This window comes from Saccopteryx leptura, chromosome 3 (genome assembly GCF_036850995.1).
Source record: "Saccopteryx leptura isolate mSacLep1 chromosome 3, mSacLep1_pri_phased_curated, whole genome shotgun sequence".
NCBI classification, from domain to species: Eukaryota; Metazoa; Chordata; class Mammalia; order Chiroptera; family Emballonuridae; genus Saccopteryx; species Saccopteryx leptura.
In genome coordinates, this window is record NC_089505.1 from 144,203,536 (window position 1) to 144,218,136 (window position 14,601).

At 38.2% G+C, this 14,601-nt stretch overlaps 2 protein-coding genes across 4 annotated transcripts in view; one reads left to right on the top strand and one right to left on the bottom strand.

Annotated features, from left to right (window-relative positions):
- Positions 1–7,628, bottom strand: part of LRRC40 (leucine rich repeat containing 40) — a 50,765-nt gene extending 43,137 nt beyond the window's left edge. For both annotated transcript variants that reach the window (XM_066376555.1, XM_066376554.1), the window contains exons 1-2: positions 7,440–7,628; positions 1,086–1,267 (exon numbers count right to left, since the gene is read on the bottom strand). In XM_066376555.1, coding sequence (XP_066232652.1) covers positions 1,086–1,267; positions 7,440–7,590 — 333 coding nt within the window. In that variant the 5' untranslated portion in view covers positions 7,591–7,628. The remainder of the gene's footprint in view (positions 1–1,085; positions 1,268–7,439) is intronic.
- A 78-nt stretch (positions 7,629–7,706) lies between these two features.
- The window catches only part of SRSF11 (serine and arginine rich splicing factor 11), a 50,315-nt gene continuing 43,420 nt past the window's right edge, over positions 7,707–14,601 (top strand). Inside the window, exon 1 of one of the 2 annotated variants that reach the window (XM_066376559.1) lies at positions 7,707–7,828. The gene's annotated coding sequence lies outside the window, so the exon portion shown is untranslated. The remainder of the gene's footprint in view (positions 7,829–14,601) is intronic. The other variant, XM_066376560.1, reaches the window with a different exon arrangement.

Sequence of the window (14,601 nt, forward strand, 5' to 3'; positions counted from 1 at the left end):
CACTTAACATCTGGATTTTTTTCAGTAAATACTGTAATTGTATTTTTATCAATATTTTCTTAATAACATTTTCTTTTCTGTAGCTTAATTTATTGTAAAAATAAACAGTATGTAATGCATATAACACACACAATACATGTTACTCTATTGTTTACATTATTGGCAAGGCTTCTGGTCAGAGGTAGGCTACTAGTAATTAAGTTTTTGGGAAGTCAGAAGTCATACACAGATTTTTCAACTGTGCAGGGGATTGGTACCTCTAACCCCTGCATTGTTCAAGAGTCAATTTTACGTGCTTTAATGTCTAGAATAATTATGATGTTAAAAATAATAGCAATAGAAAAATATGAGTGGCAAAAACCACTTACTAAATACTGACTCTGTTTTTATATATTAACTCATTTAATTCTAAAAACAATGCTTATAAAAATAGGTTATCAGTCCTGGTTTACAGATGTGGAAACTGAGGAACAAAGAGGTAACTTCCCAAGTTTACACAACTATCAAGTGGCAGACTCAAACTTTGAAGCCGGACTACTGACTCTATACCCCTAACCATTATTATACCTTTTTTTTTTCTTTCTTTCTTTTTGTGACAGAGACAGAGAGAGACAGACAGGAAGGTGAGATGAGAAGCACCAATTCTTTGTTGTGGCTCCTAAGTCTCCTTAGTTGTTCATTGATTACTTTCTCATATGTGCTTTGACCAGGGGGCTACAGCAGAACAAGAGACCCCTTGCTCAAGCCAGCAACCTAGGGCTCAAGCCAGTGACCTTTGGGCTCAAGCCAGTGACCATGAGGTCATGTCTATGATCCCATGCTCAAACCAACGACCCTGCGCTCAAGCCAGATGAGCCCGTGCTTAAGTCAGCGACCTTGAGGTTTCGAACCTGGGTTCTCTGTGTCCCAGTCTGACACTCTATCCACTGCACCACTGCCTGGTCAGGCCATTATTATACCTTATGATAATCTGTTATTCTTCCTTGTATTTTACCAACTGCAATGGGTTTTCTGCTTACCAACATCTAAATTTAGCTTTAGAGTCTCTTCAACTAGTGACCCATGTTTATAATCAGTCAACTTACATCAAGAACAGTGAGTGCAGGCAGGAGTCGGAGATCATCTGTAAGTGATTGAAGTTTATTGTTGGATATGATTAATTTCGTCAAATCCGTCTGCTCCCACCATCGCTCAGAAGCACTGAATGAAAGATTCTGATTAGCTTCCTCAGGGATATCCACATTTATTCTCCAGACACACTGAGGCACTATTTCCACCAGAATAAGACCAAAAAAAAAGGGGGGGGGTGGGAAATGGGGTAGAATACAAGCAGTTAGATACTAAGTGACATACTTTTATAATAGCTATTCAGTTTGCCTACTGAAAAGCAATTTGCTGAAAAAAATAAGCAAACAAAAAACACTTCAAATAAGTCACATAGCAAGGAATTTTAAGTAGATTAGAGTGGAAGTTGATTTTATTAAAAACAGTATATGATATATATTTTACACATGAGATCTTGCTTTTCATTCAACTTTATTTCCTATATATGCACTTTGCATTGCACCTAATGGTACATATATACTGAACTAAGACAGGACTCTATCATTATGCTAACAGAATAACAGAAGACATGGAGATCAACATTTATAAGGTAATGTTATAAATTTTATAACAAATATATATATATATTGAGATTGATAATAATAATAGATAATAATAACATAAGATTTACAAATACCAGGCAACTTTCTAACTCATTTAAAGCTCGTAACAACTCTCTGAGGTAGGTGCTACTACTGTACTCGTTTTCTAGATGAGAAAAATGGGATACAGAGAGAATTATAATTTACCTAGCATTATACAGCCAGTAAATAGCAGAGATGGGATTCAAGCCCCAGCAAAGCTATACTGTCTTGCCTATCAGTGCATATTTGGAAGGGATATCTGACTCCAGTTGCTTCTCTCTATTTTATCTTCATACTCAACATAAATGATAACAGACTGTACTTGAAAGCTCATGGCAATGTTATTCATAATAGCCCCAAACTAGAAAAAACTCAAATGTCTATCAAGAGGTGAATGGACTATTTGAGAGTAAAAAGGATGAACTTCAAAACACACACACACACACACATTATACTAAGCAAAAGAAGACTAAAACAAAATCACAAATGTATAATTTCATTTAAATGAAATCTGGAAGAAGCTAATCTATACTGACAGAAAGCAGATCAATCCCTAGCAGTGTGGAGCACTAGAGTTACACTGACAGTAAAGGTGCATAAGGGATAAGGGAACTTCTTAAGTGTTGGAAACGTTCTAGACTCGACTGTGGTAGTGATTACACAACTGTATATATTTGTCAAAAAATAGATGCACATACTGTTTGTAAATTATACCCCAGTAAGGTTAATAAATATTAACCCTTTGAGTAGTGAGTTTTTTTCATGTTCGCTGACCCCTGGGAGTTGTGTTTTTTTTCTCCAAAAAATTAAACTAGTTCCAGTTACAGTTTTATTAACTTAAAATCATGTTTGTTTGATAACCAATTTATGGGAACAATAAGAACATACATTTGTTTTTTTTTTAGTGTTGCCTTACACATTTTTAAAATAAATCAATCGTACTCTGGATGGTCAGGAGGCACGAGGACGTACATGAAAGTTTGTACTATTCAAAGGGTTAAAAAAGATGCCAATTTAAAAAATACAGATATAATACTATGTGAAAGTAATCCTATGTGTATACATATAAACAGGTAAATGAATAAACATATATGTATACAAAGGAGGAAAGAAAGACTTGGTGTATAGCAAAAATTTATTATTGAACAAATGCAATTCTTAAAGAGAAAAAAATAAATGCAATTCTTAATAAATAAATTTGAATAAATCTCATGTTAAAATGCTTATATAGCCTGATTCTGTCACGGCACAGTGGATAAAGTGTTGACCTAGAATGCTGAGGCTGTTGATTCCAAACCCCAGGCTTACCCGGTCAAAGCACATACAAGAAGCAACAAGTTGATGTTTCTCTCTTCTCACTCCCCTCCCCCACTGTTTTTCTCTTTCTTTCTTTCTCTCTCTCTCTCTAAAAATCAATAAATAAAATCGTTTTCCTTCCTTGGTACCTAGTGCAATATTTGGAAGAAACATTAGAATGTACACAACAAATGCTATTTAAATACAGATAGTAGTAGATATACAACAAATGCTACTTGAATATGTAGCATTCCTCATACCATACTTTCATATTTATTATCTCATTTATATCAGATAAAATATCTCTTATGGTATACCATAAGATTTAGAGCAATCTGAAAAAAAGCCATGTTTGATAATATCTTTTGAACATATTTCATAATTTTAGATAATACTACGTGGGGATAATAATAAAGATAATGAAGGGACTTTCTAAAAACATTGGTATATTTTTAAAAGTACAAGCATATGTGGGCCAGTACAAGGGATAATTTAGTAAGTTTATCATAAGAGAATATCATTTTCTGCAATATTTTGATTATGTCAAAAAATTCTGCTATAGGTTTTTATCTATACTTCCTATAACACAGATTTTAAAAACCATAACCAACAGGCCACTGCCACTGTCTTACTTCTATGTGTCACTTATATTGAAGCATCAGTTATTAGGCAGACATGTAGCATAAAAAGATAAAGGACAAAGATGCTCAACAATAAGGAAACAAATAATCCAACTTAAAAATGGGCAAAAAGCCCTCGCTGGTTGGCTTAGCAGTAGAACTTTGGCCCAGAGTGTGGAAGTCCTGGGTTCGATTCCCAGCCAGGGCACACAGGAGAAGCACCCATCTGCTTCTTCCCCCTCTCCTTTCTATCTCTCTCTCTCTTCCCCTCCCGCAGCCAAGGCTCCACTGAAGCAAAGTTGGCCCAGGTGCTGAGGATGGCTCCATGGCCTCCGTCTCAGGCACTAGAGTGGCTCCAGTTGCAATGGAGCAATGCCCCGAATGGGCAGAGTGTCGCCCCCTAGTGGGCATGCTGGGTGGATACCAGTTTGGCCTGCGGGAATCTGTCTGCCTCCCCACCGCTTCTCAATTGGGAAAAATACAAAAAATAAAAATAAATATAAAATGGGCAAAAAGTCTAAACAGGCACCTCACCAAAGAAGATAGAACAGATGGTAAATGAACACATGAAAAGATGAAACACATATATCATTAAGGAACAGCAAATTAAAACAGCAAAGAGATACCACTACACACCTATCAGAATAGATAAGCACCAAAAACCAGCTAATACCAAATGATGGCCAAGATATAGAGGAACAGGAACTTTCAGTCCTTGCTGATGGGATTGCAAAATGGTACATCCATTTTGGAAAACATTCTGGCAATTTCCTGCAAAGCTAAGCATTGTCTTACCATGCAATCCAGCAATGGTGTACTTATGTTTATACACATATGAGTTGAAAACACATCCACACAGAAACCCATACACAAAGAGCAGCTTCATTTATAACTTCCAAAAACTGGACACAGCTAAGGTGTCCTTCTAAAGGTAAATAGATAAAAACAAAATGGTACATACGTATCATAGAATATTACTCAGTGAGCTACTGATTCAGGGGAAAAAAATGGAAGAAACTCAAATGCATATTGCTTAGTGAAAAAAGCCAATCTGAAAAAGCTACATACTCTGAGTTTAATTATATGACATTTCGGAATAGGCAAAACTATCAAAAGAATAAAAAGACTGGTGGTTGCCACAGCTTCAGGGGAAACATAGTAAGGAATGAATAGGCAGAGTTCAGGGAATTTTTAAGGAAGGAAACTATTCTATATAAAACTGTAATGGTGGATACATGGCATTATGCATTTATCAAAACTCTGAATGGTGCAACACTAAGAGTGATTAGTAATGTAAACTATGGGGAAAAGAATTTTTGTTTTTGTCATTGTTTAAGTATAGGAATCTGAAAAGAGATGTGAGGCCTTACCTACATACTTAGGTGTAAGAGTGCAAAAGGCTTTTGTATGCTGTACTAAGAACTTCATACTGAATCCTGAGTTATAGGGAGTGACATAGTAAGTGAGTGACGTGATAAGTAAGATCTGTGCTTTGGAAAGATAACTCTTAGTTATGACACTGATTTAGAGGGTGAGATTTAAAACAAGAAATCCAGGCAACCCCTTAGGAAGTTACTCAAATGATAACAGCAATAGCCGATTTTTTTTTTTTTTTTTTTTTGTATTTTTCTGAAGCTGGAAACGGGGAGAGACAGTCAGACAGACTCCCGCATGCGCCCGACCGGGATCCACCCAGCACGCCCACCAGGGGCGACGCTCTGCCCCTCCGGGGGGTGGGGGGGGGTACTTTGCTGCGACCAGAGCCACTCTAGCGCCTGGGGCAAAGGCCAAGGAGCCATCCCCAGCGCCCGGGCCATCTTTGCTCCAATGGAGCCTCGCTGCGGGAGGGGAAGAGAGAGACAGAGAGGAAGGAGAGGAGGAGGAGTGGAGAAACAGATGGGCGCTTCTCCTGTGTGCCCTGGCCGGGAATCGAACCCGGGACCGCTGCACGCCGGGCCGACGCTCTACCACTGAGCCAACCGGCCAGGGCCCAATAGCCGATTTTTATTGTACTTTTTATGTACCTGTCACTTTACATGTATTATCTCATTTAAGCCTCAGTAGGTCCTATTATTATTAACACATTATAAAAGAGAAAATAAGGCACAGCAAGAATTAAGCATCTCAAAGTTACATTAGCAAAGATACGGAGATAAGGAGTGGGGCCCCATATAAGGAGATATAAATAATAGATCAGAATTACAATGGTTTGTGTGTTCAAGGCTGACTGACAGATGAAATTGAAGGTTACAGCTAGATAAACACCTGGATTATAACAATCATTTTTCTACATTTAAGCTACAAATACCATGTGCCTCTCTCATTTATATCTTTTCTCTCCTATGAAATATTGTACATTCTTCCATTCGACATCATTTATTAATTTATTAAGAACCTAGTATGTGTCAGGTATTGTGTTAGACACTATTTATACATATATATATACAATAATAATCTAGAGAGCGCTGATCCATGCCATCACGAAACTAAGAATCAAAATTCATTTGTTCCCTAAAACTTTTAACAGACTAAATCATCTGGGTCCAATCAATATGTACATTCCAACACACTACTTTGTTATTTGGAAATATTCACTCAATCATTTACTTCCACAAATGTTTAATAAGAATCTGTTATGTACTGAACAGTACTTTGGATGTTAGGAATACAACAATGAAAAAAACTAAGCTTGCAAACTAACATTCTAGTGGGATGGCCGGGAAGTCAATAAACAAACAAATACTTACTATAAATTCTGACAGTGACTAAGTGCTATTTAAAAATTAAACAGGTAAGAGAACAGAGTGTTAGTAAAGGTATTTATAAGTAGAGTGATTAGGCTGGGCTTCTCCAGGTTTGATCTCTGAGCAGGGTCTTGGAGGAAGCAAAGGAGTGAACCCCAGTCACATATAAAGAAAAATGTTCCAAGCTTTGCAAAAAGCAAGTGTATGTATATATCGGTAATTTTAAAATACTTATGTTCCCAGTGATTTAAAGTTTTGTGTTTTTTTTTTTTTTGGTAGAGCAGGGATTTTATGTCATATAGCCTTTCATTCATTCAGCAAGTATTTGCTTGGTATATTCTATACATGGCACAATAAAATAGCAATCATTCCAAAGAAAATGGAAGGTTCTAATCCCAGTAGCCTAAAACCTAAATATCTATAAATAGAGAAAAACATTAAATACAAATTAAGACACATTGTCTCTTCCCCCATTTCCCTCTCCCTCAATAGTCAGAAGGACATCTGGCTATTACGTATTCATTGTATCCAAATTTCTGCTTGTTGATCTTTATTAGGTTGTCCAGAGTAGCCCCAAATTCACTCTATATGGCATTTATCTTGATCCGCAATTTTGGAAGCATGCTCATCATTCTTCGTATTTAGGGCTCTGCCCAACTGCACAAAGCAAAGTGTCTGGTCATGGGCCTGTGGCATTTACTAAGTTCACAAAGGAGCTGTTGAAGTATAGGATTTTAGATCACAGTAAGAGGAGGAAAATGAGGGCCAAAGAAACGACGTATTTGCCCATCATTTCATAGCTAATTTAGTCACATATTATGTTGCTTATTTCATCGACGGTGGGAATCCCGCAAGGCTCCCCATTTACATTTTGGCCATATTCCCATCAGTGTCCCTTCACCTGGCAGTCCTGGAGCTTAAGTAGGAACCGAACCCGGGCGACCTGGCCAATGAGTACCTCCATTAGGAGCATGGGGGATCCGGCTAGAAGTCCAAGGCAAAGGTGGCCAAAGCGAGGCCAGAGGAAAAGGAGGTGCCCGGAACCAGTGCTTTCTGACATGACACAAATCGGGCTGTCCCTTGGATCTTACCTTCACTGAGGTTCCGACCCGACAGGTTTAGCTGGCCGCTCTTCCTCGCCGCCTTTAACAGCCCCTGGGGTACTGATACACAGCAGTCTCGCTTTTCAGCTCTGAAACCCGCTCTGGGATCCCGCCCGGCGCCTACCTTCAGACGCGACATGTTCAAACCCGCGGGTCTAGAAGCAGATCCCCGTGCGTGACGCTATCAAGAGGCGCCGTGCGCGGCCCCATCCCCGCCGGGGGCGCGCGCTATGCGCGCCACGCTCGTGGCCCGGTGCCGGGCCTTCGCTCTCGGCGGCGCCGTACCGATGTCGTCACTGTCCGTGACTGGAGCTGGAGGACAGAGGAGCCCTTCCCGTTGCCGGTGCCGGCTTGTGCCCTGCAATTACTTCGCTCAAGTAAGTGTGATTAACCGGCGGAGGAAGCCCTAGAGGGTGTACTGTGTGCAGGGATACTGCGACTCCATCCTGTGCTCATCTGTGCTCCCGCCGTGGGCAGGGTGTCGGGGAAGAATAACCTTCTCGTCTTCCTTCTGGCGTGAACTGAACGTGGGCCTTGACTAAAACTTGAGCCCTGGGTGCGGTCTGCAGCCTCGCTGGACCCCAGCCTGTGTTGTCGCTGGTGGTGTTGGTGGCGCCAAACCTCCACCCACCAGAGAGAATAAAAACATTTCTGTGCTTCCGGACTAGACTCCGATCCCTTGAATTAGTGCATCTGGCCTGTTGTAGTGTTGAGTTCATAACCCAGCAAAGGAGGTGGTGTGAGATGGAAGGGTTGGCAACGGCGGGAGGGGGGAGGAGTTGCCTAAGATGTGTTCTCTCTATCAGAGAGGGTTTAGGGAGACAAGTGGAGGCGCCAGCTTGACTAGAGCGAAAACATCTTGGACTTTGGAGGTCGAGATAACCGAGTTTGAATCTCAGCTGCTCCTGTATCTTACAAGCTATGTAACTTTAACCAATCTACCTTACCCCTTTTAAAGCTCACTACTTTTTGTTGTTGTTAACTTAGGGATAATAATTTCTATCTCATTTGGTTTTTAAAATAAGTGGAGCTAAAGTTTTTACTATTGAGCGCTTGCTGAAGAAAGGAACTCCAATTCAGAATAGGAAATGAAAATTTTGTTTTTAAGTCGGTTTTCTTGGAAAGTTAGTTTCTGTCTGGAAGGTACAGCTTCATTGACACATCAAACAAATAATTAAGAGCTCATAATCTTTAATATTGCCCGGGTACTAAACTTTTGTTTTGTCTGCAATGATTTTGTTTTAAAAAGCTTGTACTGGGAAATACCGTCCTATGCCCCCATCTACTCGGCTGGGGATCATTAGGATGTTTGAAAGGCAGAATAAATCCTGCAGCACACAGTTTTGCCCGTGTCCTGTTTCTTGCTACTTGTATAATAAAATTCGGTTTTTAATCCCCTCTAGCTTTTTTTCCCCTTTTTAATACTGTAGAGTTCTATACACTAAAAATAAACACAGAAAAGGACCAGCGGTTAGTTCCAATACCAAAGCAAGGAAAGCAAGGACCATAGTCGTTTTTGCTAGGTCACTAATGAGATTCTGGCTCCCTCCCAGTTTGTCTTGACAATAATGATTATAGTCACCCATTAAGCCCTTACTGAGTGACGCGCTCGGTGTTAATAATACCCCTGTGCTATCTCTTTTTAACACAGTGACCAATTTTGCAGATGAAGAAATTGTGGATAAAAGGGACTAATAAAGTTGCTTAAGGTCACTAGTTTCTGTAAGTTCTACAGCTAGGAATTTGAACCTAGATGTCTCTCCAAAACCTTTCTTGTTAATCATTATGATTTGCCTAGTGGCCTTTATCTTGTCATTTTCAACTTGCTTTTTATTATGGAGCCATTTTGAGGGATCCTTCAGTTATGTTTTAGAAGAGATTAATTTATTAGAAAAAAGAAACTTTTTTCTCTTTTTGTAGGATTTTAACAGCCTACCTTTGGAGGGTGAATTGCTCAAGTGTAAAATGTTACTTTAGCCACTCCTCCCTCTGCAATAAATTCTTCAACATTGTTTTACATTTTATTTATTTTTTATTTTTTATATTTTTACAGGGACAGAGAGAGAGTCAGAGAGGGATAGATAGGGACAGACAGACAGGAACAAAGAGAGATGAGAAGCATCAATCATCAGTTTTTCATTGCGATACCTTAGTTGTTCATTGATTGCTTTCTCATATGTGCTTTGACCGCGGGCCTTCAGCAGACCGAGTAACCCCTTGCTCGAGCCAGCGACCTTGGGTCCAAGCTGGTGAGCTTTTTGCTCAAACCAGATGAGCCCGCACTCAAGCTGGCAACCTCGGGGCCTCAAACCTGGGTCCTTCCGCATCCCAGTCTGACACTCTATCCACTGCACCACTGCCTGGTCAGGCTTCAACATTGTTTTAAATAATGTGCAAGATCTAAGAGAGGTATAGCCTGGTCAATGGAAAAATCCAAAGGATTTACACATTTGGTAAACTACAATAGATATAAAGAGAAGTATGCAAAAATTTTACTAGTATGTATCCATAGTACACTATGGTTGTACCTGTGTAGAGAGTGCAATTGAGGGTGAAAATTATTTCCTCGGGCAATTTGGAAAATTATGTTTTATCTCATTTGATGGAAACTGAAAGCTTATCAACTTGAATTGAGCTTCATTATGAGAGTATATACAGTTATATTTGTAGGGGTTAGCTTTTTATATCAATTGCATTACTTTGGGAAGAATGCATTACAAATAAAAAAAACTCCCATTTTTAACATGAACGTTTAAGTGAAGGTATTTGCTTTTTTTTTTTTTTTTTTAAAAAGGATTATTAAAATAATATGAAATGTCTGCCTTTACAGGAGCTGGAAACTACTGCATAGCAACCTTTTGCAACAGATTTTGTCTAGCTACGATATACTCGTTCTATTAAAGTAGTGGAAGGTTTTACCCTTCTAACTACTTTGCTAAATTAAAAAAGAAAATGAAGAAACCAAAATATATTGAGCCTAAGAATTACACCGGCCAAAAAAACGCTGTATATTTCATAAGGGAAAATAAGACTATTTAAGTAAGAGTAGCTTATCTCCATCATTAAAATTGAATGATATTTTCAAACAATACAGTGTACAGATCATGAATCATAGAAACCGACACTTGAAATATATAATTTTATTAACCAACCTCACCCTAGTAAATTTAATTTGAAAATTTAATGACCTTTTCAAATGTGTTTGTGTTACTCTTATGAACATTGCTAGATGTTAGAATTTTTGTGAAAGGCACAATTCAAAAAAAGATGCAGCCTGACCAGGCGGTGGCGCAATGGATAGAGCGTTGGGCTGGGATGTGGAGGACCCAGGTTCAAGACCCCGAGGTCGCCAGCTTGAGCCCAAGGCTTGCTGGCTCGAGCAAGGGGTCACTCGGTCTGCTGTAGCCCTCCCCCCCTCAATCAATGAACAACTAAGGAGCCGCAACAAAGAATTGATGTTTCTCATCTCTCTACCTTCCTGTCTGTCTGTCCCTATCTGTCCCTCTCTCGACTCTCTCTGTCTCTGCCACACATACACAAAAAAGATGCATTTATTGAGGCAAATTGAGAAATTGTGGTATTGAAAAATGGATGGCATTAACTTATGCATGGAAAATATTGTTCTATATGAGGAAAGCTCCTCAAGAGTTTTAATATGACAAGATACGGTTCCTGAGACTTTATTTTTAGTGTCAACTTAAGTTGATAAGAGAGGAAAATGTAGATAATTTGATAGTTTATTGACAATCATGATCAGATTATTATTTAACAATTTGATGCTCAAATTTCAAGTGGAATATTTATACTCACAATTAAAATTAATATAAATGCTAGTTTAACTTATTTTTTCTACATTTTTTTTAATAATGTAAAATAATTTGAAAGATATCATTGGGTTGTTAAAATACTAGTGAACATTTAAATACGGGGGGCTCTCGGGTTACCACACAGTTCCTGACATAACCCGAATTTTGGTGTAAGTCCAAATAGTCCATAAGTTTACCCACGTAGTAGGTACATCACTAACAGCAAAACACTCACATCTCAGTTTTTTTTAAGTGTTTATGGGAGTGAGCCTCGTAAACTCAAAACGTGTATGTTAAGATTGTTGTAGCCCGAGGGCCTCCTGTACTTGGTCTCTACAATGCATATCTGTGAACCCAGTTTTTCTCTTCATATTTCTAAAGACAAGTGTTTTGCACTCATCACTAAATTTATGTACAGTTAATAACAGTTAATATGGCTTTGATTTTCTTTTGATTTTAAAGATGCTGAGCTCTTTCTTTTAACTCTTCATTTCCATGAAAGTTACCTTTCTACCATCTCTTCCCTCCTTCAAAATTATTTGTGTCTCCACGTGTGAGCTAATTGTGTCTTGAAACTAACTTCAGTTCGTAGTTTCAAGTGACTCAGGTGGCAGATGGGGGAAAGAAACATCCTGGGCCTTTAGCTTTAATAACGTGTGTCAGAAATTCATATTGTTTATTATACTTACTAATATTTCTTTGTTTTTTTTAAACTATGCTTTGATCATCTCGTCTGTTGCTTTGACCCATGTCACATCTTTTATTTAAAATTAAATAAATGTGTAGTTATGTCTTTTGAAAATAAGGGAGGTAAATGTAGAAGGGTAATTGAAGCATTCCTAGAAAGAGTTTTCCAAGAAACATCTGTGTTTTGTCAGAAAAGAAATGTTTTGTTTAGCCATCCATCTATCCTGTATGCATTGTAAAGTACTGCTTTAGGATCAAAATCAATATGAAAATCTTAAATCTGTTGTAACAGACTCTTAAAGGAGAAAGGCATCTAAAAATAGTGTATTTCATATGTTTACTACCTCTTAACAGTTTACAAAGTATTTTCACATTTACAATAATGCTCTAAGGTAAGACAAGAACATTATTGTTATTATTCATCTATTAAAAAGATGAGGAAGTTGAACATAGACTTGCCTGTAATGGTATACACCATCTATTGAATGTCTGTATGCTTCATATTCATAATATTTCAAATCTTAAAACCTTTAAATGGTATCATTCTGATTTTTCACAAAAGGGAATTGGAGTTCCCATGGCTAATTAGAGGCAGCTCTTCCAGTGGCTGACAACATGTAGAAGAGTGGCCTGGGAGACTGCTGCCTGTGTACGCTCTGTAGCTGTACACTCATTCAACATTTTGCATTTATGTATAATAAATGTTTACTCTGCCACACAAAAAAAAACCTTAATTAAAATGTGGGATCTTAAAATTTCTGTATATTTACTTTTCTGATTCATAATTTCATGTGAATGATGAAGTAGCATTAGTCCAAGGTAGAGTGATGATATGAAATGATACCCAGTGAGGTAACCATTCATTTATAGAGTAATGTTTATCTTTACTAATCATTTGCTTTATTCTTCTCACTTTAGCCTCACAACAACTGTGAGGTAAGCATTTTAATTTTATTTTTCAGAGAAAGAAATTGAACCACAAAGTAATGAACCAAAGGGCACAATTATTCTAATTGGTGATAGATTTCCTCAGTTTGATCCTAAGCCTGCATTTTTTTTTTAATTACCATTTATGTTCAATATTATTTTGATCAAAACCAGTATTATTTTGTATCAGTGTCAGGTGTACTGCATAGTGGTTAGCCAGTCATATACTTTAGAAAGTGTTGTCGCTATTATTTCTAGTACCCACCTGGCACCATACATAGTTATTACAATCTTACTGACTGTATTTCCCATGCTGTACTTTACATCTCCATGATTATTTTGTAACTACCAGTCTATACTTCTAATCCCTTTCCCTGTGCCCTTAGTCCTTCAACCCCACTTTTCTCTGGCAGCCATCAGTCTATTCTCTGTATTCTTTGTTTTGTTTGTTCATTTCTTTAGATTTCCATGTGTATTCTTTAGATTCCTGATATAAGTGAAATCATATGGTATTTGTTTTGCCTGGACTGATTTATTTCATTTAGCGTAATAAATACCCTGTAGGTTTATCCATGCTTTCACAAATGGTAAGATTTTGTTCTTTTTCATTTCTAAGCCTCCATTCTTAATCATTTGTACCACCTTTAAGTGTTGTGAAGATTAAAAAGCACTTAGTTAATGTAGATTCTGTTTTTACTGAGTTGAGTACACTTGTGGATTTTACCAGTTTTATAAGACTTTAGAAATAATTTTGTTTCATGAAGAAAAAGTTAATTTTACATCATAGTGGGTAAAGAAGTTCAAATGGTACAAATGTTTAACTCCTTGATTAGAAAAAAAACTACGTATTTAATGTTAAAAATACTTGAAACTGGGCCCTGGCTGGTTGGCTCAGCGGTAGAGCGTCGGTCTGGTGTGCGGCGTACCCCAGTTCGATTCCCGGCCAGGGCACATAGGAGAAGCGCCCATTTGCTTCTCTACCCTCCCCTCCTTCCTCTCTCTCTCTCTCTTCCCCTCCTGCAGCCAAGGTTCCATTGGAGCAAAGATGGCCCGGGCGCTGGGGATGGCTCCTTGGCCTCTGCCCCAGGCGCTAGAGTGGCTCTGGTCGCGGCAGAGCATCGCCCCTGGTGGGCGTGCCCGGTGGATCCCGGTCGGGCGCATGCGGGAGTCTGTCTGACTGTCTCTCCCTGTTTCCAGCTTCAGAAGAATACAAAAAAAAAAAAAATACTTGAAACTGTTTACTTAAAGATACATATAAATTAACTGGATTATTTTCGCTTAATTTTTTTTAATGTTATGAAGCATTTTCTTGTGTCCATTCTCATTTGAAACTCCAAAAGAATCTTATATAGCATAAAAGATAATGCTGAGTGGTTAGTATATGTAGCTTCCCCATCCAGATATTTTTGTTAATCCCATTCAATCAAAAAAGCCTAACATTTATACAAATAAGTTGACTTATTTTCCAAGCATATGCATTATAGCAGAGAATACTGTACATATGGATATAGGCAGTAGTATCTTAATGCTCAAACTATTTTTTTATGATTAACTATGTTTTTAATTTATTGATTTTACAGAGTGGGGGGCAATAAGAACTATCAACTCATAGTTGCTTCACTTGTTCATTGATTGCTTGTCATACGGGCCTTAACTGGGCAAGTTCAGAACCTCAAAGTGGCGACCTCAATATTCCAGGTTGATGCTTTATTCACTGCACCATCACCAGC